At 43.6% G+C, this 26867-nt stretch overlaps 1 protein-coding gene across 10 annotated transcripts in view; it reads left to right on the forward strand.

Moving 5' to 3' along the window:
• RALGAPA2 (Ral GTPase activating protein catalytic subunit alpha 2) overlaps positions 1 to 26867 on the forward strand; it is a 426648-nt gene that overhangs the window by 394309 nt on the left and 5472 nt on the right. For 2 of the 10 annotated variants that reach the window (XM_077114728.1, XM_077114768.1), the window contains 2 exons: positions 8966 to 9087; positions 13781 to 16143. In XM_077114728.1, the coding sequence (XP_076970843.1) occupies positions 8966 to 9087; positions 13781 to 13908 (250 nt within the window). In that variant the 3' untranslated portion in view covers positions 13909 to 16143. Of the gene's footprint in view, positions 1 to 8831; positions 8945 to 8965; positions 9088 to 10527; positions 13739 to 13780; positions 16146 to 26169; positions 26210 to 26867 lie in introns of those variants that run through there. The other 8 variants (XM_077114762.1, XM_077114723.1, XM_077114736.1 and 5 more) reach the window with 8 other exon arrangements.

The following is a 26867-nucleotide window of genomic DNA, read 5'->3' on the forward strand; positions in this document are numbered from 1 at the left end:
GTCTCTCCCTCCCAGAAAATCAAGCTATTGGCATTAAGTCTGGCAGAACTCTTAAGTTTTCTATTGTTCATATTAATTTGTCATTTATGTCGTTTTCATCAGCAAAGTAGCCTGTTGAATCTTTTCTCACTCAATTTGGTAGCACTTTCTCTATACTTGTAATAGGCTGTATGACTAATTTTCTTGTCACTTATATTTTTACTGTTGTGAGACTTTGGGTGACAGTGTCACAGAGCTTTTTCTCACTTAGTGATTTACAGAAGGTGAGGTGCACTGGGAGAATTGAAGAAGATGGAAATGGAAAAAGCTCTAATTAAGGATGTGCTCCTTCACAAATCGATCCTCTGGGAAGAACTGATTTGAACATTTCTAATAAAAATATAGGCCAATCTATTGTACCCTTGGAGAGTCTTAAATTCTAAGGAGGGAGACCTTTGGTTTACTACTTCAAGGGCATAGAAATAGGAGAACAGACCTTCTCCAAAAGTCTGTAATTTAATAACCTTAAGAAAATCTATTTTTCACCATCTCCATTTGCTTTTATTATTTCCTCAGAATTATTCTGAAACTTGGTTATGAGGATATTTTCTTCTTTTTTAGCAGTAATGGACTGTTTTCTTCTCCAGGACTGTATCATTAGGGTTTGAAACCTAATCTAATATCTTAAACCTCCATGTATTTAGTTCCCTTTTCCAAAACAGCCATTTTATTTGGTTACATTATTCAGTTAAGCCATCCTCTTTATCCATTACCAGGCTGTGACATTTACTTTGAATGATTCATTTATTTGGGTCTTAAACAGTCTTAGAATTTAAATTTGCATTATATTGAAATACAAAGAAAATCATTGGGAAAATAATGTATGGAGTTAGGATGTAATCAAGCATCTCTACCTGCCTTGATTATTGCGGAATTGCAGCCATTTGTTTGCAATTATTAAATGCTAACCCAACCCACCTGTGGCATACCTCCTGGGTGGCAGTAGTGGGGATGATGTGAAGGATACAGAAATGCATTGGAGCTGAGACTGCATGGCCATATGCTCTTCCTTCCAGAAATAACTCTCCCATGGCTTCTGTGAAATTGCTTTCTCCCCAGATCCCTCCTCCAGCCCCCTTCACTACTCTTTTACTTCTGCCCACCAGCTTGGAGAGAGAGAAGAGTCTCCAGTTGTGTGTTCTCAGCTTTTCTCCTTGAAGATCATCTCCAAACCCATGATTCCAACTGTTTCTCTCCAGCCCACGCCTCTGCTGTGTCCCAGTCATCAGCACCCTGATATTTCCCCCAAGATGTTACCCTGGCACCTCAGACTCAAACTAACCCTATCTACCTGCTCTGCCTCTCTGCCAGCATGTGCACTGTCCCCCTAGCTTTTATAAAAGCCATTCCATTTCTGGTATTTCAGTGGCTTGCAAGCTAATATAGTCACAAATCTTAAAATTCATTTTTTTAAGTATACAATGCATTATCATCATCCAATTCCAGAACACTTTATTACCCCAAAAAGAAACCCTGTACCCATTAGTAGTCACTCCCTTGCCCTCAGCTCCTGGCAGTCACTAATTTCCTTTGTGTTTCTATGAATTTGCTTATTCTGAGTATTTTGCATAAGTGAGATTGCACAATATTTGTGTGTGTGTGTCTGGCTTCTTAACATGATGTCTTGAAGGTTCATCCATGTTGTAGCATGTACCAGTACTTCATTCCTATTTATGGTTGAATAATATTCCATTGTATGGATATACCACATTTTGTTCATCCATTCATCCATTGGTGAACATTTTATGTTGTTTCCCCTTTTGAACTATTATGAACAATACTGCTTTGTACAATTATGTAAAGTTTTGGGTGAACATGTATTATAAATTCCGTTGTTTATGCCAGGAATTGCTGGTTCACATGTTTAACTTTTTGAGGAACTGCCAAACTTTCTTCCACAGTGATTGTACCACTTTACAGTCCCACCAGCAGTTCATGAGGGTTGTAATTTCTTCACATTTCTGTTAACACGTGTTACTGTCCACCTTTGCCCTTCTAATTTTAACCACCTTAGTGGGTATGAAGTGGCATCTCATACTGTGGTTTTGATTTCCATTTCCCTAGTGACTAATGATGTTGGGCATCTTTTCATTTGTTTATTGGCCATTCAGGTATCTTGGGAGAAATGTCTAGTCCTGTCATTGGTCCATATTTTAATTGGATTATTTGTCTTTTTATTGTTGATTTTTCAACAATACTAGACTCTTATCAGATATATGGTTAGCAAATATTATCCTGTCATTCTGTAGGTTAATTTTTCACTTGGTGTCCTTTGGAGCTAAAATGTTTTTAATTTTGATGAAGTCCAATTTACCTATTTTTCTTTGGTCTCTGTGCTTTGAGTCTCAAATCTAAAACCAGTAGACATTTTAAGGCTTACTCTGTTGATTACAATTCAAAACACCACTCCCGAAATGAAATGTGTTACCTTCCTCTGCATCAACTATTTTAAAGGTTACCAGTATTAGGTACTGATAAAAGAAATCAGCTTATTAATTTCTTAGATTTGCAAAATACTCTCAGCCATTCCCTGCTCTGAGCTCAGACTCCATGCCATCATTGCTTTATCTTTTTACTAAGTGTAGAATATCCTCAGGGAGATACTGTATGCATTTGATCCAGTTAGCATTCCTTTTAAGTAACCTTGTTTCATGTGCCGAATATTTGTCTCCGGGTGACAGACGTGCTGCTCTCGTTGTCTGCAATGCCTGATTCTCTGCTTCTCTTATAGAGGGGTCCCCCCATCCACCCCTATCTCCAAAGTCACTCTATTTCCTCTCCCCCCAGGTCAGTGTCACTCAGCCCCACTCTTTGCTCTGTCACACCACAGCTCTTCTAATTATTCCTAAGACTATTCTCAGTAATTCTTATCTCAAATCTGCAGTTAACTTTTCTTACCTTTTCCACTTGCCTAAATTATATATCTCATTTGCTTTTCCAAATTTCAAGGAATAAGTATAAAATATGGAGGCATTTTAACAAACCCATGGGTGGAACTTACAAATGCCAGTCATCATTGACCTTAGAACTTGACAACATGCCAAACTCTCCTACTGTGGCAGAACTTTTCAGGGCAGTCTGAACACGCAAGTGAGGTCAAGCAGCTCCTTGCCTACAACGATTCCAGCCGTGTGATCAGCCCCTGCCCATTGTTCAACTATACCTCCTGCCACCCCGGGTTTCGATCTCCTTTCACCTCCTGGAACACCCCAAGCCCCTCCCAGCTCCTGCTATTTTCTGTGCTCTGAAATGCTCTTACCACTTCCCACCATACCTTGCTCAGCGCCCCTCACACCTGGTGAGCTCCTTCCCTGCCTCTTCTGCAGGGAAGACAATCCTGACCATCTTACCCCCTCCTCCCTTCCTAGTACTGATGTAATGACTGTTGCCTTATTCTGTGGATTTGGCTATTGACCAATTGCCTATTGCCTCCCTGTTAGAATGCAGTTTTGATGAGGGCAGGGTGGTGCTGTTTTGCTCCCTGGTACAGAATTTACAACATCCTAGTGTCCCAAGGAGGCCTGTATCCACTCTTTGGAAGTTAGAGAAGGTCCAGGCAAGAAGAGTTTTAAGGGCTGTGAGGAAAAAAAAAATGAACCTGCAATCTAGCCTCTTTCAAATAATTGTGGTTTTTTTTTTAATGGTAGTATATATTTTACTCCAGTACAGAAGGTTGGAAGTGTTAAACAGCAATCAACACACTGACCAAAAATGTAAAAAAGAAAGTAAAATGAAGTAATTGGTTCTTTCTGTATTTTATGAAGTCTGTGTGTTTTGTGGGCATATATGCAGCCTAAACATACATACTGTAGTTTAAATTGCAGGTTGATTTGTGTAACCCACATATAGTTAAGTCAGGTATATTATCCATCTTGGGAGTTTAGCTTCCAGACTTACCCAAGATTCCAAACTTACCTCCACATATTCTAGATTTCAAGATTTTAGCTGGACGTGATAAAGGTTAGAAATCCAGGCTTCTGGTCTCAATTCCACCACTGAGAGGCTGTAACTCTAGGGAGTCACTTTTAACTCCGAGTTCCTATTTCCTTATCAGCACAGGATTCACCCCAGCTCATGAGCATCCAGCAAGGGAGAGGCTTGCTTGTCACCAAGCCTGTCCCATAGGTCCCTAATGCAGGGGTTTCACCTTGCTAACACACCACACTTTCTGGCAGATGACACTGGGAGCCATTCAGGGGAGTAGGCAATCAGCATCTACCGTGCTTCTTGTGCATTGCTCCATTTAATCCTCTCTGCAGCCCTACAATGTCAGTATCCCCATTTTACACACAAAAAACTGAGGTGAAGGAGGCTGGAGCAGCTCACCTGGGTCCTCCAGCTGGTAAATAGCACTGGAATTGACCCTAGGTCAATCTCCTGCCAAAAAGCAAGCTCCTTGCCTACTATCATGCTGCTGTTGCTGTTTTTAAAAATTCGAATAATAATCAGGATAAATTTGGGGGACAGGTTTGGATGCTCAGACTCTCAAAATCCAGCCAGATGACCTTTGTCTTGGAAGTTTTTGATAAAATGTAACCAGTGAAGTTACATAGCTTCTTCATTCAAGTAGAGGACTATTAATAATTGATAGCACTTAAGTGAAAATATGGGCCGGGTAGGTCACAAAGGAACTCAAAATATCCCCAAACTCAAGATGGGCTTCCAGTTAGCAATTTGAACATTCTCTGAATTGAGTAATCAAAAGGGGAATTTTTTTTTTTTTTAACATGGGCAGGCACCGGGAATCAAACCTGGGTCTCTGGCATTGCAGGCAAGAACTCTGCCTACTGAGCCACCACGGCCTGCCCGGAATAATATTTTTTAAACAAGTACTTGATTCTGTGTTGTTTTTAATGAGATACTAATTCAGAACAGAATATAAGTTTCACATCTGTTAGTGAATTTTCTAAGAGAACAAAAGGGCAATGGCATAATATTGCAACAGGATCTTGATTTGTGACCAGATAGTTCTTCAGCCAACTTCTTTCAGTCAAAGTCACTGATCACCTACTGACGGGATTTCTTCACATTTTGACAGGTGTCACTGCATGTGGAGGAGAACTCTAAGTGCCTTTTTATGCAACGCAAAGAGCACTGAAGACCTTAGGATGTTAGGTTAGAAAATATCAGATGATACTGCTCCAAATTGCCCTTGCACATGGTACTACTAACAAATTAAGATTCAAGAGCTCCATTTTTTTTTAAGAGCTCCATTTTTTAAGGCTACTAAAAGAACTGATTTTTGGCGTCAGCAAGCTTGTTGGCTGTTTCTAACTGCTGCCAGAATTATGGCAATGTTTGTTTTCTCTTTGTCATGGTGCTTACATGCCCTGGCTTGGGCCACGAGTGAAAATGAGTTTGATATCATCAAACCAGGTCTCACCCTACTCCTAATGGATGCTTGTCTAAATGACAACACCCAGCTTAGCACTGCTAACACTCAGGTGGGGGAGGGTGCATGGCAGTGGGGGGATAGTTTGTGCTGCATGTGACATCAAGGACACAAATAGCAAGATCAGAAATCTGTGAAGCAAACACTTCCTCTGCTAGTATCCACTTTAGAAGCATTTTTTTGTTCTCTGACTTCTGTAGTGCCGTATATTTAGGAATCAGACCATAAATATTTGTTTAATCAACATTGTGAATGTGATTAATCCTACTCAGTGGTATGCTTAGGAGTGACTGAGATGGGAAAATTCATGTATTGGTGTGTATCGTGTATATAGTAGTTTATGTATATAGTGGTTGAGATGGGAAAATATGTTTCCACAATTTTTTTTTAAAAGCACTAAAGAGACAATGACAATTAAATGCAATATGTAATCCTGTACCAGAATTAATAATGGAGGAGAAAGTGCCCTAAAGGACATATGAAAAAAATGGAATATAGTATGGTAACCCATGACAAACTCTGGGATCTGTCCTGTAACTACTTGTTGAAGAGTGCTTTGAAAACTATTGCTTTTCTGTTTCTTTGCTTTGTATATATGTTATACTATATAGTAAAAAAAACGTTAAAAATAAAAAGATGGAATATGAATTGTAAGCTTTATATCAAGATTAAAGTTCTTGAACTTGATAACTTAAAGTGATTACATAAGTGAATATCCTTGTTCTTAGGAAACGCACATGGAAGTATTAAGTGTTCAAGGAGCATGATGTGTACAACCTGCTCTCAGATGTTTAGAAGACTGATTGATGGGTTTGGGGAAAGTGATATAACAAATGTAGTAAAATGTTAAAATTGGTGGATATGGGCATGGAGCAGGTATGTTGGAGTTCTCAGTATGATTTTTATATTATTTTTCCAACTGTCCTGTGAAGCTGCAAAATAAAAAACTAGAAGAAAAAATTTACCTCAAAACTGTAAATGCAGTGCTGGATATTCTCTGAGGAACTCGGGTTTCTTAGCCTTGACAAGGACAAAGTTATGACCATTGGCTCATGTCATCTAGGATGAGGGTGACTGGCTCCTGTCTGGGTCAGTTTACATGGAATCCTACATGGCTTCCCTTTGTAGGCTTGATTTTAAACTCGATTGACATGGCAAGCCCCTCTTCCAGATATGTGTCTTCCATAGAGTATTTTGCAGAAAGCACTGCATTTCTGTTTTGCTCACCATGGCCCCAAGCACTCTATGTGGATGCATTGGATGCAGTGGGGCCTTTTCAGGAAACGGCAGGAAAACACTCTGCAGAGCCTGACAGGTCTTTAGGGGGATGCGCCTGCCCTCACCCAGGCCCGGGAGCAGACTGTGAGCTGAAAGGGGGAGCCATGAATTGAGTGCTGATGGCAGGCCGTGGCGGTCTGAAGGCTCAGGTGGTTGTCAGCCGTAAGTTTAGCTCAGCTCTTTGAGTAATTTGTCACGCCTCACTCGGCCCCTGCTGGGCCAGCACGTGCCAGCTTAGTGTCAGAGTGCCTGTTCGCCAGACGGCCACTCAGGCCTGACATCCTGCTGTCCCCAGACCAGCGGCTTGCTGGGGCCATGCACGCAGGGCCGAGTCGCAGCGACAGCCAAGTGCTGTGCAGAATAAGTGTGTTCATAATGAGACGTGAATGGCATTAGTGGGTCCCTCCAGAATTGGGCTAAGCAGGCGCCTCTCACTGGAAGTTTGGCAGCCTGTTCATTAGGGCGAGTCACCGGGAGTTCAGCTGGCCGTTGAGAAGCTAGCGCAGGCTCCTGCTGCCGGGGACCGGGGCTGTTGTGACCATCTCCCCACAAGAACAGGCATACTCGGAGGAGCCACGTCAGAAACCTTCACACTCATTTCTGCTTTGTAAATTTGCACAGAACAATCTTAAAGAGAAATGCTGGAGTTGCGCTGTCCAACAGAGCTTACTGCAGCAATGTGCTATCCAGCCGATGTGCCTATTGAGTGCTTGAAATATAGTCTGGGGCAGAGGAACTGAGTTTATGTTTTTATTTTAATTAATTTAAATTTGGTGGCCACATGTGGTTGACGGCAACCGCCTTGGACAGTGCATTCCCAGAATGCCTCTGGTCTCCTCGTGGTGTGGAAAGCACCTCTGGAATACAATTAAAGGGGTCGGGGGGAAAAGAGCCCACATTTGGAAATCAGCGTACAGACTGCAAAAAAAAAAACATAGAAAAGTATTGTCCTATTTTTAAACGCACCATGTTCTATTGAAAGCTAATTGTAAGGGCATATGTGTCACCAACTTATATTTTGAAACAGTAACTTATAAATTATAGTGAGATGCTGGAAAGCCTTTTCTTTCTCCTGGAGCTGCCAATAAGAATTTTTTTTTTTTTTTTTTTACGTGGGCAGGCACCGGCAATCGAACCCGGGTCCTCGGGCATGGCAGGCAAGCACTCTTACCTGCTGAGCCACCGTGGCCCGCTCTGCCAATAAGAATTTGATGATGACCATCACTCTCCATGTTCCTGAAGAATTGGCGTGATTTTCAGAGTACCTAAAACACTTTTTTTAACTTTTACATTGGTAATGAGGGAGGGGAAAATGAGACGTCACGCCGACTTCTCCAAGTGTTAATTCATAAAGTCGTATGTGCAGCGCCTCCATCCGTTGTCAAATTGTTCTGACGTTATCCTGTTATTGGAAGTGCATGATTCACCTTCCGGGGAAACAGAAGCCACACACAAAAGGGGAAGATTTGCTTTCTGCCCTGTGAAAGGCTGCCACATGCAGGGGGCCTATTAAGGCAGCTGGAAAGTTGCTTCAGAGTGTTACGCTTGTAAGTTTTATTGGTGACTGGTTTTTGATTATACATTTGAATGCTGTGTGTTCCAGACTGCAGTTTTAATTAAAAAGCAATAGTCTTTTTTCTTTATTGCATGTGTACTCTTTCCTAGATTCTCCCACATAGTAGTTCTTATTTCTGATGCTCATCACTTATCTTGGTTAGAAGGTCTGAACTCCTTGAGTATACCTGCCTGACGGTCTCTTTTCCCAGCAATGTGCATTTCCTTATTTTTAAAACTGTGCACAGAGTCCTATCACCAGTTCCTGCTCGAAGTATTGATTCATGATGTGATGTCAGTAGACTGAGAAAAGAGTTTTATCCACTGAAAGAGGAAGTGATGATCCAACAGTGTAACGCAGTTGTCAACGAACAGAGAAATCAAATTGCAATGGCTCTGTTTTTGTTTGTTGAAATCAATCTTAATCTCTTTTGACATGTTCAGTAATTCTTGGTATGCTTATTTTTTATGAGGACCTGAGTGTTGAATACAATTGAAGCCTACTAGAAGCTTAGATCTCAAAAATCAGAATTATATTGTTAATGATGGCTAATATTTAATTTTCTAGCAGGATGCTAAAGAACTAGCCAGACCCTTTTCTCCACACAAATGTACCAGTCGCATGACTGTCTTCAAAGTGAACTGTGTCGCCGTTTGCCTGTCTTTCTGCACATGTGCTTGTTTCCTTAACAACATCTGCAGCTACGAAGAACGAGCTCTGTATCTCGAAGCAATAATTCAGAATCACCGCGAAGTGGTGACATTTGAGGATTTCGCAGCTCAAGTCTTTTCTCCCTCTCCCAGCTACTCCCTCAGTGGAACGGGTGAGTGTCGATAGTATTTTCCTCCCACGTGCTTAAGATGCTGAGCAGCAGATGTACACCTGTTTTTCACAGATAAATGCTTGCAAATTTAAGAAGAGCATTCTCCCTCTGAATCAACTAATGAATATCAAAAGGAATGATGACATTCATTTTAATTTGTTTTGCATCCGAGCTGTTCGCTCAGTCCTTTTCTTCGGCTATCCTGTTAACCTCCAAATCTAGCAAGGTTAATGAACTTTTTCTCAGTAATGTGCTCTGATTCATTCAGGAGTGTGGGCTTCTTGCTGAGCTGGGAATATGTTGTTTAAAAGCGATGCCTGAATCAGTGCTTACTTACCAAAAAAGAGTTCCTCACAGTGGAAGCCGTTGCCACTAATGCTAAATGGAGATTATGCTGCCCAGATACCAGGGTCAGGGATTAATGCAGAAGTGTAAGGATGGTGTCCCCGGCTGGTCATTGCCGAGGTGCAGAGAGAGTGCTCCCTCTCAAGTGGTCTGTGTACATATGACAGACCCAGCCAGCAGCACCTGGTGTGGGACCTGCCTGGAAACAGGCATATTGTCATTGTCATTTATTAAACCAATGAAAAATTTCAAAAATGCCCATGAATGTCTTCACTTTTAGGCTCTCTCTTTCTTTATATTTCCAATTTGGAAAAAAAAAAATTTATACTGCCATTAAAGTGATATTATTATTACTGGGTTTTTTTTCAAAGAACGGAATTATTACTTGTAGATTTCTGCAGGTAATTACAGATTATCTTTCATAGAGGAAATGGGATATTTTGTCGACGCATGTTGAAATTCTCATTGAGAGGCTTCCTTCTTCCTCCACTGGGTTAGACACAACTGTTACAGCACTTAATAGATTTCTGACCTGCATCAGTTGTCTTGGAATACCTCTTTACCTCCCATATTCTGACTTGTTAACGAATATCTTACACGTAAAGGGAAAAAAATTAAATTCAGTGAAATAAATCACTTACAAATAAAATCAGCCATGCATCATTGTTTAACATCGCTGGCTTCAGTCCTTGCCTCTCGGAGCTTTGTTGGAAGATAAGAGGGAGACTCACAACGCACTTGTCGGGGGAGCCAGGAGCCGCAGGCAGAAGGCTGGGGAGATAAGCAAGCTGGCAGAGGTGCCGGGAGCTGGCTATTTCCATAATCGTGCCTCTGCTTCCTGGTGAGGCGTCAAGAAACACAGGCATGGCCCCTATTGATCTTTGTTGAACTGGAATACTAAACACCACGAGAAAAGCTTATAACTTAAAGCTTTGATTAATGTTTCTTACATTAAGATACAACAGCTGTGAATTGAATTCTTTTATACACACTGCCAACATTCTAACAACAACAACAAAAAATCTGTTTCAAGGGAAATGAAGATTTCAGGCCCAGTCTGGCTAGGGGTTTAAAAATCATTTCTGATTTTTTTAGGTAAAAGAACATGAAGGATCTGTGGCACAGCTAATTTTTTTAAGACCTACCCACTTCAGTTTTTGCCTATCCTTGTGAGGACTTGATTTTCCAGTGCAGGATTTAAAAAAAAAAAGCTCTTGAGAAAGCTTTTTGTTTCTTAAAATTAAAAAATAAAATAAATGAATAACATTCCTTAAATAACTGTTACATTCTTAAAGTTCTTGATTAAGGTGTTACTGAAATAAATGTGGATGAACTTTATTTCCTATGTATGTTTTAGCCTCTATATGAATGAATTGGATTTTTTCCAAAAGTCCGTAATTATTCAAACAAACTCAAATCAGTCAGTATGTAGGTAGCATCATAAGCAAGACTCTGAGTGATTTGAGTTTTTAAGACCTGCTTCTTGGGTAGGGTTGTTAAGAGGCTTCTTGAAGAAGGTCAGGTTTATAGAAGTCACTTATCATAAGGCTTCCTGCAGCAGAGAGATCAGGAAGCCAATGTGGAATATCGAAACAAACGCCACTCCTTCCTCTTTCCAAAGTATTAACATCAATATCACATTTTCATAATGTTTAAGATTTAGGGTAGTCAGTGTTAAGAGATACATGTTACCAACCCACAAATGCAAATTTAAGTCTGCGCAGGATGATCTATTTTACTGCTTTATGTACCTGCCCAAAACAATGATTAAGAAGGAGCTAGAAATGAATTTGATTTGAGCTGAAGTTTGGATCAGTATGAGAGAGTATTTCAGCCCCATATTTCCTCTCAGTTTCAGCCCCATATCCTCATTTACATACCGGTTTTATTTTTGAGGAATCCCTTCCCCTGTCTGTTACTACTTTATGTATGAAAACATTTTTTCAGTTATGCACAGTATTTTTTTTAAAATTTTCTTGGGACGAGTGCAATCAAACCTAGATGAGCCAGCATAAACTAAGAAACTGAGGCAAAGCCTGCTCTTCTGAACAACAATCCCATTGGAAAAATTGACCCTGAGTAGCCTAAGCTCCCCTGGTGCACTCAGGACCCAGTCAGACCATCTCTGGCCATCAGTGATATCAAATCTGGGCCTTGGGTTCCGGAACTGCTCAATGCATATGCACAGTCCGAGGAATTAGGGCTCTGAGGTTTGCTTTGTATTCTTATAGTAAAGGGCTTTAGCATCCATGGAGAGGGAGCACTGACCTTAGCACTGCATTCACTCCATGCTGTATTAGGAGCACCAAGTCAGAAGGCAGTATGCAGCCACTTCTTAGAGGAACATCCCCTTTCCCAGCCTGTAAGTGCCAGCTAAAAGTAAGAGCGGCACTGGGCAGGTGTGACCTGTGCCCAAAGATACATTTTGGAGCATACCCTCTGCCTCAGGATCTCCTTGCCTTTGTGCCATGGCTTCTCCACCCACAGCAGCCCTAGAGGGGGCAGGTGGGCCAAGAAAATGCTCTACCTGTGCCCGCACACTCTCCATCACAGATGAGGATGCACAGCCTTTGTGGGTAGGCTAAGATGGGGGTGGGGGGCGGCTTTTCAAAGAGCTTTAAAATATGTATATTTTTCCAATTAGAAAATGCTATTCTAATAATCCATCCACCTCATATCAATTCCATCCATTATTTGTATAGATGATGCCCCCTGTGTAACAGGGTATCACATAGGGTATTTGTGCTATGTTTTTACCTGGCTTTATAATTTGCCTTCTTCATTGATTCCTTCAGTTTTGGACCAGCAATATCTTAAAAAGCTCACCAGTGTTAAAATATTGAGTGCATTAACATATCTATAGATGCATATCTATGTCTATATATATGGAGATATCTATCTCTATCTCTATCTCTGTCTATATCTATATCTATGTCTGTGTATCTGGAGAAAAAGCATAAGTGGGAAGGAGGGAGAAGATCCTAAGTGTATGTTTCTAAGCATATCACCCAGTAAAGGGGGCAGCAGGGAGGCCCTTAAAGGGTTAACTGGTTGGGCACCCTGGCTGCTGGGAGGGGCTGATGTAATCACTGCAGCCCACAGCCAAGTGCATCTGTTCACCATGAGGTCATTCTCCTGCATGCTAATGATTTGGAAAATCAAGTCTAATGTTTGACATTATTGAAAGGGATATAAATAGTATAATCTTTACTTTTTGGAAGCCATTCTTACAAAATGAAAGGAGGTAAAAAGAAACTTCAGCTTGGACTTGAGAATTTTCCCAGAATTGCTTTAAAGACAGCGTCTGGACCTTAAAAATCTTAGAGGAAGCCACTTGTGTCTGTAGATAAAGGAACACCCAATCACTGTGCAGTGGCAGATGGCAACTCAGTAGCCAACTGCTATAGGTGTGTCTCATTTAAGACCTAATTTTAAGACTTCCCATGTACCTGGGTCAGAAGTTGATAAAGATGGATTTTTTTCCTCCAAAGAATGTCTAACCCCTAATTTAAATGAGTGGCCCTGCAGTAAACCCACCTTGCCTGCGTTGGCTGAAGATGCCAGCACTGTTTGTGGGTCATTTCTACTGTCACATTGCTGTGGAGAGCCAGCAGAGGGAGCACAATGTTTTGTATGTTGGCCCTACCTGAACACAGCATTTGATTTCTTCAAGAGATAGTCAGGGACACTTCCTCCTTCAGTAGATGGGTATATAAGCACTCCAAGACTTAGGGACAAGCAGGAGGAGAGTCCTTATGTGCTGCCATCAGAGGACTCCACTTTTAAAGCAGGTCATACTTGAGCTTAAGCACAGTGAACCAATTAAGCCTAAGCCTAATTAGTCTTAGGATGCTGCTGCTGCTGCTGCATTTGTCAAAACTATAAACTTTCTTCATCTTTCCTGCTCAGGGAGTGCAGGGTATATTATGATCACCTACCTATTTAGAAAAGCTTTTCGACTTTTTTTCCAGCAACAAAATCATTATATTAAGTTCATGGAACTTTACCAGAAAGCTCTGCCTGATATCACTGGGTCATTTTGGTTGCCAACAAAATCTCATAAAACTGTAGACACCCAAAGTGATTTGATCAGTGAGTGGAAAAGTATTTGCAAGCCCCCTTCGGGGAATGGTGAGAGCAGGGAAAAATTCAACTTCCCCAAGTCGAATTCTTGATATTGTCACAAGCAGTGTGGACAACCAAAGCTACAGGCTGAGCCCCCAGTCTTGGGGTTTGTTCATATGAAACTTAACCCCACAGGGGATAGGTCAAGCCTACTTAAAATTAGGCCTCAGAGATACCCCCGAGGGAAACTCTTTTGTTGCTCAGATGTGGCCTCTCTCTCCAGCCAACACGACGAGCAGTCTCACCACCCTCCCCCTCTCTGCATGGGACATGACTCCCAGGGGTGTGGACCTTCCTGGCAACGTGGGACAGAGATCCTGGAATGAGCTGAGACTCACATCAAGGAATTGAGAAAAACTCTAGAATGAGCTGAGAATTAACATCAAGGGATTGAGAGAACCTTCTCCACCAAAAGGGGGAAGAGTGAAATGAGACAAAGTGTCAATGGCTGAGAGACACCAAACAGAGTTGAGAGGTTATCCTGGAGGTTATTCTTATGCATTAAGTAGATATCACCTTGTTGTTCAAGATGTAGTGGAGAGGTTGGAGGGAACTGCCTGAAAATGTAGAGCTGTGTTCCAGTAGCCACGTTTCTTGAAGATCATTGTATAATGATAGAGCTTTCACAGTGTGACTGTGTGATTGTGAAAACCTTGTGTCTGATGCTCCTTTTATCTACCATATCAACAGATGAGTAGAACATATGGAATAAAAATAAATAATAGGGGGAACAAAATGTTAAAATGTTAAACTAGCAGTTTGAAATGCTAGTGATAAATGAAAGCGAGGGGTAAGGGGGAAAAAAAAAAACAAAAAAAAAAACTGTAGACAGAAAGCCAGTGTGATGCATATTGGCCCCATGGTAGATGCTGCAAAACCACTCTTATAACTCACCAGGCAAAGGCCTGGAGGCTTCAGCTACTCATGGTATTCACCTGCTAGGACCCAGCTCCCTGCACGGTGGTTACCTGCACCAGGATGTTGCAAGAATGCTGTTCTAAGGCCATTCTGCACATGGACCCAACAGGATTATCTTATTGGCTGTTTCACTGAGCAGTGAGTAATAAAGATGATCCTCAGAAAAAACACCTAGTAGACCCTAACCTCAACCCTCAAATATATATCCCCACACATCGAAAGGGTGGCATATCACAACTTATTTGGTGTTTTCTCTCTCTCGCTTGCTCTCTCTCAAAGTGGTCAACTGAAAGTTGACAGCATTTCTTTATACAGCTTCTTATAACACTCTTTGCATACCCAACAAAGAACATCATTAGATGTCAAGCTAGAAGGGGTGTCAGGAATCTCAGGTCTAACCCTTTTGCATTATTTTTGGGTAATCTGAGGACTGGGCAGAGCCATCTCCATTACTCATACCCCACTCTTTTCTCTCCACAAAGTGGAGTCCATGCTGGTACAGGGATGTCACCCCAAATTCAAACAGTCGCTAGCCTCTCCCACTCAGTAAGCTGCAATCACAGAGCACCTTACCAGTCAGCTGAAGGTCGTTTTCTAGCTAAACAAACCACGTGCCTCTCTGAGAGCAGAAAGGATAGAAGCAAGTGAAGTCTCAGAATGGTTTTTGAAGCAGATCTTGCTCGGGAAAACTGCGCCTTCCTTATTGTTATTCTTTGACGGGTTTGCCTGAGGTAAGAATTAAGCTTGGGAAAGACATTACAATCACCAGAAATGGACAGCTGTTGGGAGACTTTGATCTTTCAACATCATTACCAGTTCTCATCAATTTTCCCCCCTTAATACAAAACACAGCCCAGGCTCACCATCCCTCACTCACCTTCTTCACATATGGCCACTCTGGTCCCTAAAATGCCATTATTTCCCCATCCTCTCTTTTTCATTACAAACAGGACCTTCCTAGGCTCTTCCCTGTGAGGCCAGCTGTCCCCTTGTGCCATTGAGGCTCTCAAAGGCAGAATGTGGGCTTCCAAGGAGGCTTTGTAGCCCAATGGCCTGTGCCCAGCACCTATTCTTGTGCCCTCCAGCCGTAAGGCCTCAGCCAGGTCATCTGCTGCTCCAGGGCTCAATGTGAGTCTGTAAAATGAGTCCAATTATGCATATTCCTCAAAGGGCACTGTAGGGATTAAATGAACATGTGCAAATAGCCAAGTACAGTGCCTGGTGTATAGGAAGTCCTCAGCCAAGGTTCCATGCAGTATCACATCACTCTCCCACATAGAACACCGTTTTTGGGTTTTTCCTGCACCATTCCCAATACCGCTCTCTGCCCCTTCAGCCCATATTCCTTCTGTCCTCCATTTTGACACTCCCTCGCTCCTCCTGAATGCAGTGGCACCCCACCAGTCACTGTAGCTCGCATTAGGGCTAGTGCCAGCCAGGGTGAGCCATGACCCATGGAAAGTGCTAGATATACCTGTTGGGATGATGGCCCAATAAATCAGAGCTGCTGCTGGTGAACTGAAGGCTGTGATAAATTTCAGAACTCCATTCAAATAATCTACAGATTTTCCACACATTACAAGTTGTCTTAGTTATTCTCTACTCAAGAGCATAAGACCTCCCCACTTAGCAGCCTGGCACAGTTGTCCCCCCACCCCCACCCCCACTCCCTGGCAATCCCAGCCCAAATCTTCCCTCTCACATCACCCGCTCAGTTCTGATCCATTTTGCTTTTTTTTTTAATTGAAGACATATTCTTCTTGAAAAGATGATAAGCCAGGGATCTGACATTCTTAAACCACCTGTAATCTCATCACCCAAAACCAGAATACTTAACTCCAGCTGCACCTGTGAAGCTTTAAAAAGGACCGAGACTGCTCCTGCTGCAAGAGTGTCTGTTCCTTGTGTCTGGGCTGTGTGGCTCAGGTATGGGGATTTTTCTTTTAGCTCTTGAAGAGATTGTAGCATGCAGCCAGGACTGAGAACCATTGTCATAAGTCATTTAATGTTTAGGTCCTCACTTTAGTGCCACCTAACTTGTCATTGCTTATGTCTTGATTTTTCTTAACATATATAAGTCTTTATCCCCCATGCGTGGTTGTGCATCTGTGTGTGTCTTCTATTCATACTGGATTGTAAGTTTTTTATGGAACAATGCATATAAGTTCTTTCTTATAACATGCACCAGGAGTAAAATAGAAAGACAGAAAGGGTTTCAGTCTGGCTGTTGGTTAAGCAGTGCAGGCGTGGCCCTAGACCACAGGTGTGTGTTGGGCCTGATGCAAGATGCAGAACACACAGCACCTGTGATAGCATTTCTTCTGCCCCCCCCCCCCCCCTGCTTCAGGTCTCTTAGTATAAGTGTGCCAATTATAAGGAACATGACCACAAGTGGGGAGGGGGAGGGGGAGGAGTCCAGAGTACGGTTAATCCACATACTGAATGACTGAAGCTAGATTCAAGAAGCTTTTGTGAATGGTAGTCAGGGTTTTAAAGAGAATTCTTGGTCACTTTGCTCTGCCTCATGCTTATTCATCCTTTGTCCTCTTAAAACTCACTGTCTTTAGTGGTTGCTCTGGAAGGTGAAGAAAGAGACGAGACCAACATTTGTTCCATTTGATTATCTTGATGCTGCCTGTTAGGTGTCACCAGGCCTGCGCCCTCTCTGGGTTGGTCCTCCCTTCCCCTGCAGCTGCCATTAAAGGACTGTGCAGGGCCCTGGGGACCTTGAGCAGATCTACCGCCCCCTCCCTTGTGGAGCTTGCCATCTTGTTGTAGAATTCAGGCAGACAACCATGAAGTGATTGAACCATAAAAATGACTATGTATGATAAGCATGGATTACTAGCTCCAAATTATAACTACTTGTCAAAATGATACCAAAAACAAAGTCCAGTCAGCCAACAGCTGGTCAGTTGGGTGGAGATTTCTCTGAAAAAGGCTGTGCTATCTACCTTGGAGCCTGGAAGAGAAGGAAAACTTCCCCAAGAGGTGTTAAATATTCTGAAAATATCCTACCAATTGGTGTTTAACTTTCCCACATTGGTGAAGACTCGAGGCGTCTGGGAACCAGACGGCCCAGCAGAAGTAAAAGATGAACAGTAGTGAATGTAGGGAGAGCCAAGAGGAGAAAAGAACTCCTTCCAGACCCGAGGGGACCCTGACCCACCCTGAGCACCCTGACCCTGGGGCTTACAGAGAGGTTGGGGTTGTTTGCAGATTCTCAGCATAAGAGGGACCCAAGATTATTCATGTTGAGGGAAGACCTTTAATTTGTTCCTTTGAAAGAACTTTGTAGATGCCGCTTTTTCTGTGAAATGTAACATTATGTTATCCCCATCCCGTTTTAAGTGTCAGTGGCATATTGTCCTGTGACTACCTGTTCATCACAGCCTCAGGGAATGAGTGAGCAGTTTCCAGGAGATGGCTTTCAGGTACCAAGAAGCTTTCTCAGAGACCATTTTCAGAAATGTTTCTTAATTAAACTTATTTGAAATAACCTTGACAATTTATTTTGGAAGAACCTGGAGCCTCTGACCCCCGTTCCTTGTGCGTCCTAACTGCAGCCTCGGGCCTTCTGATTTCAGCCAGTGCTGCATTCAGGTGATGCATTCAGGTTGCTAGAAGACGCCATGGTTTTGCATGAGTTCATATCTGGCAAATATCAAACCAAAGCAGAGGCCATATGGAAGCTCTCACTAGCACTTAAGTCTGCTGGCAGAAAGAAAGACCATTTTATACTATCCTGTTCCAGAAGGTTATAGAACTATAACCTGGAAATAAACCTCTAAATAGCATTAAAAGGAGAAAAGCTGGTTCCTCTTTTCCTGCCAGTCTTTAAAGTACCTTATAAGGCTGGGGGAAAAAATCCTTTAAAAAGTGAGAAACATACTAATCAAAAAGTACATAAAGTATTTACAGCCTTGACATGGCCAAAATGCATTTCTCAGCACAAAAGGAACCCAGAAGCATCACTTCTGGGATATAGGGATGTGTAGGGAACCAAGAAAGAGCAGACAAAACCCAGTGTGACTGGCCTCAGAAATGAGAGACAATAAAATCCCAGAGGCCTAGAGGACACATTCCACAAAGCTGCCCTTCTTTGCACCCCCATGCCAAGGTCCCTCCTACCTCCCCCAGGTCGGACCCTGTTACCTGTTGAAGGAACCCTTGGTCCGCTGCCCACTGTGTGTCTTCTCCTGAGCAGGACTGTCTGGTCTGAGAAATGACTAGGGAGTGAGAGAAAGCCACCCGGGTCTTCCAGGCCTGAGCCCTAGTCCCTGCAAAGCCAGGCCACCTGCCATAGCTGCTAGGTAGGTTTCAACAGCCCCTGCGCGGTGCATCCCAGAGCCCGTGAGTGGTCATTAGGAAGCTCTGTTCCCCAGCCACACCCCTGGGGCTTGGAGAGGGAGCTAGAGAAATAACCAGACTGTGAGGAATGTTGCCAGCCTCTGTACCATCTGGTGCACAGCTCTCTGAGGTTGGGCATCCCTACCAGAGGGGGCTGGGCAGACCCAAGAGCATTCAGGGTGAGTCTCAGAAGGAAGGGGTCACACCAAGAAGAAAGGAAGAATCCAGAAGTGGGACTCTACAGCCACTGAGCCTGATCCCACTCTTCACCCCAGTTATCCAAAACGGGCCGTTTGCTAGAAGCCCTTATTAGATATTGAAACTCGTGCCCAACTAATTCCCATTTCTGTCTGTACAATGTCCTGTCCGCATGCGTACCTTTGGTTTAGGCTGTGTATGTGGGACTACAGCTTCACACCTGAGGTCAGCTCATGGACCCCTCAAAAGCATGGGCCTCCATGCATTCCTTCCATAAATATTTAGTAAATAGTTGATGTGAAAGATGTAGAAATAGTTACTGAATATTTGATATGAAAGATAGAGAAGTGAGTAAACACAGAATCCCCACCTTCATTTAAGTTTACCTTCTAGATGGGTATAAAGACCATAGATCCTCATGACGGGCTGATGAGAAGAAAAAGATAACAAAGAGGGAAAGTCAAAAGAGGGACTGAGAAAAATACCCCAGAAAAATAACCCTGGGGTGCGAGAAGCACTTTGAAGTAGGGATATCAGGGAAGGCCTCACTGAGAAGGTGGCTTAGAGCAAAGACCTGAAGGAGGTGTTGGAGTTATCCACCCATATATTGGGGGTGGGGAGAAGCATTCCAGGCAGAGGAAGAGCAAGTGTAAAGGCCCTGGGGCAGGAGAAGCCCAGTATGGTAAGAGCAGAGCAAGCAACAGAGAGGGTCATAGAAGCAAAGGCCAGTGGCTTTGGGGAAAGGCCTTCATTGTCACTCTCGGTGCAGCCCTTGGAGGATTATAAGCAGAAGTTGGCCTGATCTGACTCAGGTTTACAAAGATCGCTCTGGCTTCTATGGAGAGGGTAGACTGTTGGAGGGGTTGAGGTGCAAGGAGATTAGTTAAATAGTATTTCATTTGCCTGATACTCCCATCACCTGCAACACACAGTATACATGTTTGACATGAAGGAACGCTGTGGCAAAACATGTTCTCCCTCAGCATCCCCTGGGAGGCACAGAGCAGCAGCCCACCCCTCACTGTGCAGATGAGGGGGGCGTGTGGCACCTACTTCTTTGAGGCAGAAGGTAGCAGAAGGCAGGAAGGAGAGGAGCACAACTGCAACCTGTAATCACGGGTCCCTTCCCCTCCTAAAGACCCCACAGAACCCACCCAGGACTCAGGCGGCCACAAGCCCAGGAGCTGGTATGAAGAATCAGGGTAGGTAGTTACCCTGGGATATAGGAAATAGTTGAAGGAACTTCAGGTGACTCACAATGGTCCCAAAGAACTAGGATGTGAGGGTGAAGTTCCTTGGCATTGCTTCACTCTTACAAAAATAGTCTCTAGGACAATCCATGAATTGCAATAGGTTGTTTTTAAAAATTAAATCATGTATAAAATACAGGGTTCCTATATATCACCCGATTATTAACACGTAACATTATTATGTTACGTCAGCTGCAATAGCTGTTTACACGTGTGCGTAGATTTGTGATTGTCTGCACACTTCTCCTCAATCCCTGCCCTCAGCAGGGCTGGATTTTGCCAGTTGACGAATCTGAGGTGTGGAGGGTTGGACTTTTTTGTTTTGTTTTGTTTCATTTTCTCGTAACTCAGGTCCTTAGGTCTTTATGCTTCCAAACAAGACGCATTGCACCAAACCTGCAGAGCCCCTCCCTTTCAGTGCTGCTGTGGGGAATACATTCACAGAAGAGAACGAAATATACAGCAGGGCATGGCAAAGGCAAACTGTTCCACCCCAAAGGCAGAGGAGAACAGTTTATAAAACCAGTATGACCTGTCCAATTTGTATGGTGGAAAATGCATGCCCACTTTGGCACAGATAACGGAGAACTTTAACTGAAAGCTAATTCCTACTTTAGAATTTAGTGGAACACCACAAGACGAATTCACATGTAGAAAATTTCTTAACTAATGGCCCATAACTTCATGAATATCTGCAGACAATAAGACAATCTTATCTATGAAACCAGCAGAGGACATGTGACGTCTTGTCTGTTACTCAGACAATTCCCTGACTTACTGCCTTCTACCAGTTATCCCAGACTTAACTGCTCCATATTCTTGAACTGTTCATCGTCAGGGAATATAAAAAGTAATCCTGAAGTGTCCTGGGGCAAATCCCACCTCACACTCTAACCACTCCTGAATTTTATTTGGTACTTTATTGACAAGGAAAGACGGACATATACAAGTTAGAATATACCGAAAAGACTGGGGGCGGGGGTAAAAAGAAAAGTGGTATGAGCCTAAAGGGTAGCTCTGTTCTCTTTATTTGGAGTTAAAAGTTTGGAGAGGAGGAGGGAGAGAGTTGCTAATAGTGTCTGCTAAACTTCTCAGCCACCTGCTTCCCCTGCCTCCTGAGTGACCGCAGGGGACCTTTTCTGTTGGGTCATATTTGGAGTAATGGGGACATAGGGCTGCCCAGACCACCTTCTGTTTTGTCATTTTTAAAAACAGCTTTACTGAGATATAATTCATGTATATAATTCACTTACCATTCATTTCATCCATTTAAAGTGTGCAATTCAATGTTTTTTAGTACATTCACAGGGTTGTGCAACCATCACCACGATCTAATTTTAGAATACTTTCATCCCGCATTAAAAGAAACTCCATTAGCAGTCATTCCTCATTCTTCCCTGCCATACACACATGCACACACTCAGCTCCTGGCAACCACTAATTTTTGGTTCTGAGGAGTTGCCTATTCTGGATTTTTCATATGAATGGGATCATATGCTTTGTGACCTTTTGAGTTTGACTACTTCCATCTATCATAATGTGTTCAAGGTTCATCCATGTTGCAATATGTAACAATGTCTTTCCTTTTTACTGCCAAATAGCACTCCACTATTTGAATATGCCATGTTGCTTCTTTGTGCATCTGTCAGTGGACACTTGGGCTGTTTCCACTTTTTGGCTCTTGTGTATAGTGCTGCCATGAATGTTTGCGTACTGTTTTGCCCTTTTCAAAGCAAACTCAATCTGGTGAAATGAACAACCTCCCTGTGACTAAGATGAAATCTTGGTTTCATGTTCTGGAGGATAGTGAAAGGATGTAGAAACTTCTTTCTCTATGAGACCAAGGTGTGTTAAATTTAGTCCTAGATCCATAGATTATAGTGGGAAAGGAAAGAGGAAAATGCAAGGAAAGCCTTTCTATGACTGTTGACTCACCCTCTTGCCCCCCCACACGCATGTGCCTGTGCAGACACACAGTACACATGTGTGTCCCTCCTCCCTTCCTTTTGGTCCAGCTGTCCTCGTTTCCTGCTTCAGAACCAAACTTAATGGGTGAGACCAAGGCCCAGAAAGAGGATGCCAAGCCCAGAGCGGGGACTGGGCCAGGACACCGCCACTGTGACTGGGTTGGAAATACTGGAAGCCATCCTTGGGCCATTTGGAAATGCTAATGAGGCTGGCCAATTCCCACTGGCCTTGGGTTGCCAGTGCTGAGTTGATGTGCAGGCTTACCCCAGCCACTGGCTGCACCTGTTCCCTTCCTCAGCCCTTCCAAGGGATCTGAAAAACCCAGACGGCGTCTGATCTCCCACTCTGCCTTCCCACTGGTAGGATATTCAGCACTCTCTTAAAGCTGGAACCCTATTCCACTGTTTCTCTCCCTCATCCATGCCAGCACGCAGAATCATTCTCTTCCCTCATTATCTTAAACCAGTTAATCATTTTCCACACTTGACTGTTCAGTAACAAGAACCCAGGGAGAAACAGCTACTTTTCTTGTCTAACGCTGCCCAGCATTATCCCTGGTGGCAGACCTGGGCGTCTACCTTCTCTCAGATATAAGACACGCAGTTCAAATCCTTACCTTTCTGCTATCCCAGTGAGGACAGGTGGAGAAAACGCGTCCCTGAAAGAGTCACTGGTTCTCCAAACCCCCTGCTAGCAAAGCAATAAACCCCAACCAGTGCTACAGTACTATGTTTTTCTTAACTCCTTGTCAGAGTGTCAGAGAAGTCACATGAGGCCAAAGGGATGAGTCTATTGTTCTCTAAAAGTGATTTCTGGATTCTCCAAGCTCAAGCTCTGGGTCTGAAAATGAATGTGCCACAACTTGGCACTTTGGCATCATAGTTACACCATTTAAGGGCTTTCCCTGTAGGAGCCTCCCTCACCTGCTCCTGGTTGTGCATAGGGCCAGACCCGGCCACTACTAATGTGTGATGATAACTTCGAATTTAAGACATGTATGAACCTTGTAACCCAGTGTTTTTCAACCTTTCATCATCAGCCCCCCAAAGGAGCCTTTTTAGATTTGTTTATTTCCTAATTCCCCCTTTCTCCAAACACTGCAGATAGACTGTATATCTCTTTATTTAATCTATTTGTATCTGTGTTTTATATAAAAAAAAGAATAAGATTTCTTTGCCCCCAGGAACCAACTTCATCCCCTTCGGGTGATATACATCAACTTTAGCATGCATGCTGGAGTCCCACCAAAGGCAGACATGTCGTCTGTTGTGTTCTATGCAGTAAACTCAGCCTAGAACAGTGCCTGGCACAATGAAAGGATGAAGTAATGATGCTCCTCACCCTAACCCCAGGCATCCCACACCTCCTGCTCCCTTCCCATCCTCAACTCCAAGCACAGCCCAGCCTAAGGAATACCTCATGCTCACCCTGCAGGGATTTCTCAGGAAGCTGATAGTCTCCTCCTCTGCTCCAATTCCAAGACTCCACCCTTTGGTAGCACTGTCTACGTGTCAAGGGCAAGTGACATTGGTGCCCCATGGACTAATTAAGGCCATCCTTGGTCTCATATAAGACTGCTTCATCAGATTTGATTGACCAGAGTTTTACTTGGTTCCACCATAAGTTTACAGAAAGATTTTGGGCTAGAAATTCCAAGTGGAAACACAATTAATTTTGAATCATTTCATTTATTTAACTTCTACCCTTTTCCCCTTTTGCAGCCTATTTTATTTATTTTAATTTCTGGTGTCAAAAGACTTCCAAGTTCATTTGCTTATAGGAAAAAAATTAGTTATGCAAAAATGAAACAGCTTCCTGAGGAAATGGGCTTGTGCTCTGCAGCTTTGAGGAATTCCTTGTTGGGTATCCTGAAGTCTAGGAAGATCTGTCTGGTGTTGGCTTTGGAGTTACCACTCTCTGAAGGCTCAGCACGAGGGAAGGCAGGTCCTGAGGGCATGTGATGCCCCACCCTTCTCATGGAACTGCCTGCCCTGGGGTGATTTTGGATGTGGAGGCAGTGGCCTTACTGGGGACACTGCCAGGATAACCCAGGTGTTTGTTGATATCAAAATTTAGTTTCTCTTCCATGCCTTTTTATTTGGTTGACTTTAATTCCACTTGATTGAGAGGAAATCCCAACAGGTGCTTGTTGAAAGTGCCTGGGATGGGGTCCACAGAAGCTTCTTAGAGGAGCCAGGTCAATTCTTGAAGTTTCTCTAAAGGAATAACAGTCTATTCTAAAAAAAATAAAATAAAAAATAAATAAATAAAAAATGTCTTTGCCATTTTGCATTTCCCTAATGCAGCCATGGACTGGCAGTTATTGAGGCATTCTTTTTGGTCCATCACACCACACCAGGCTGCATCTGGGGATGCACTGGGGAGAGGAGCAAACCAGTCCTCATCAGCAGTTACAAACAAGTCTTCCATTGTTCTCCACACCATGTGTTTTCCTGGTTTCCACCAACCAGGGGCCTATGTGCACTGCATAGCTGGGGCCAAGGGGGCTGCTGGGGGTGAGATCAAGGAGCCCTTCATAAAGAGACCTCACTCACCCTGGAGAGGGGCAGGAGCATGATGCCTGAAAAGTTGAACCTTTCCAATCAAGGAAGGGCCATCCAGAGGTGCCCTTTGTTTGCCGTTTTCCACAAAAAGAAATGGGGTCCCCACAGCACAGTCAATAAGGGAAAACAGAAGTGCAGATAAGTACATTATCCACAGGTTCCCTGGAAAGCATCCCACTGTATTACCAACCATGACCACCAGCCCAGGCTTCTTGTGCCGGTAGAGAAAATCAATGTGTAAAGAAGGAGCAGTGTCAACAGCGATTGGAAATCCAACCAAGGAAGAGAATGCTGCCGGGTCATCCATGGGCAGTAATTTATCCTGAAATTTCTCACACCAGATAACTTATTTTGGGGGGATAGAAGGATGTATTCTCATCGGTAGTTTAGAAAATGTGTCTTCATAGGAGCCTATCTCTCTTTTGGAGAGGTCCACCTGGAGTGCTTCAGGGATCCTCCTGGACCACCGTCACCTAAACCAGCTATGGACCCTGGGCCAGCCTTGGCAGGTGGGACAGCAGAAAATACAGGTTTACAACTGTGGCTGTGCAGACAATGGCCCATGTCACTGATCAGTGTCCTTTGTCTGGATTTGATGGTGGACTAGTGACACTGGGTTCTGAAAAATTGGGGTAGTAGAGGTGAGGAGGTATTGACTGACACAGAAAGATTATGCCTTTGCTAAGGAAAACCCACATCGGAAATAGGGTGGGTATGGGAGAGATGGGTGATTTAAGTTAAAAACTATCCCAAAGGGTAAGAAAGTGAAGATCTGTTTGGGGTGATTGCTAAGGCAGCACTGCTCCACTAGTAACAGAGTTTGAGGCCTTCGCCAGGTGGGACCCCTCCCCACCCCACATAGCATGCTGTGTTTTCCCTCCCAGGGACCATCAAACTGGGGGACGCTGGGACCAAATGAACACAGTTTCCAATTCCTACATCTGTAAAATGAAACTCAGAGACATGCAAACCTGCATACTCAGAAGGCTTCACTTATTTCCCAGGTCATCCATTGAATTCCACATGCTTCTCTAAAACTCTTTGACTGTATTTTAGACAAAATAAGTTAGAAAATGGACACCAGCAAAAGGCTGAAACTGTTAAGATTGTCCAGTTACCAACAGAGTAACTGGTGAAAAAAAACAGAGGTGTTTTTATACCTCACATTATAAATGTGACATGAGCAAGTTTTGTCCTTTCAGGTAAAATTTCCAAGTGGATATTCAGTCGACAGTGATCTGCAAGGCCTCCCGAACCCTCCACACTCCGGAATAAATAAATTGTTAGCACTGTGTTAATTAGCAAACTGGAGCTATGGGTATGTCATGCTTTTGTTCATTTGATCTTATGTTCTTTCCTTTCAGATTAAAATATGTAAAGGCCACGTTGCAGCATTTGAGAAAGGTAAGACTCACACTTTGGAGATTGGCCCATCCACCCTGCCTTGGGGAGGAGATGTGGATTTCCTAGCAGGCCTCCTCCCCACTAACCTGGCTAACCCTGTGTTGAAGTGCCCTCCCCCGGCTCTGGCCCGGCCTACTGCTCTGCCTTCCCGCTCCTTCCCCAGGGGCCCCGAAGGTCTACATGTCAGGGAGACCCAGCCTTGCTTTTCTTCTGCCCCTGGGCTCTGGACAGAATCGAACACCAACACCTACCAGCCCGGGAAAAGTCTTTGTCGCCTGCCCTGTTGTGTGTGGGGCCACGAGGGGAGCCAGTGGGCAACAGGGCCACCCCCTTTTTGTCGGAGATGGGCTGACAAGACACCAGCCCAGGGCCTCACAGGCCTCGATGGGGGGAGGGGGTGGGACAGGTAGATGCTCAAGGGGCCCAAACCTCCTTGGGGAGGACAGACAGACAAAAAAAAGGGTGAGGGCAGAGGACCTGGGGTTCCACTGTGGTCCAGGACCGAGAGGACCGTGCCAGGTATGACCCCATGTGCCTGGCCCCTCCTTCCTGCCCCTGCCTTGGGGTTCTGGGCTCTTCCACTCTGTGGGCCCCAAACCCTGCTGTTCACACTTGCAGGTTCATGGGCAGAGAGAAGGGAGACCGGTAAATAACACTG

This window comes from Tamandua tetradactyla, chromosome 1 (assembly GCF_023851605.1).
Source record: "Tamandua tetradactyla isolate mTamTet1 chromosome 1, mTamTet1.pri, whole genome shotgun sequence".
Taxonomy (NCBI): domain Eukaryota; kingdom Metazoa; phylum Chordata; class Mammalia; order Pilosa; family Myrmecophagidae; genus Tamandua; species Tamandua tetradactyla.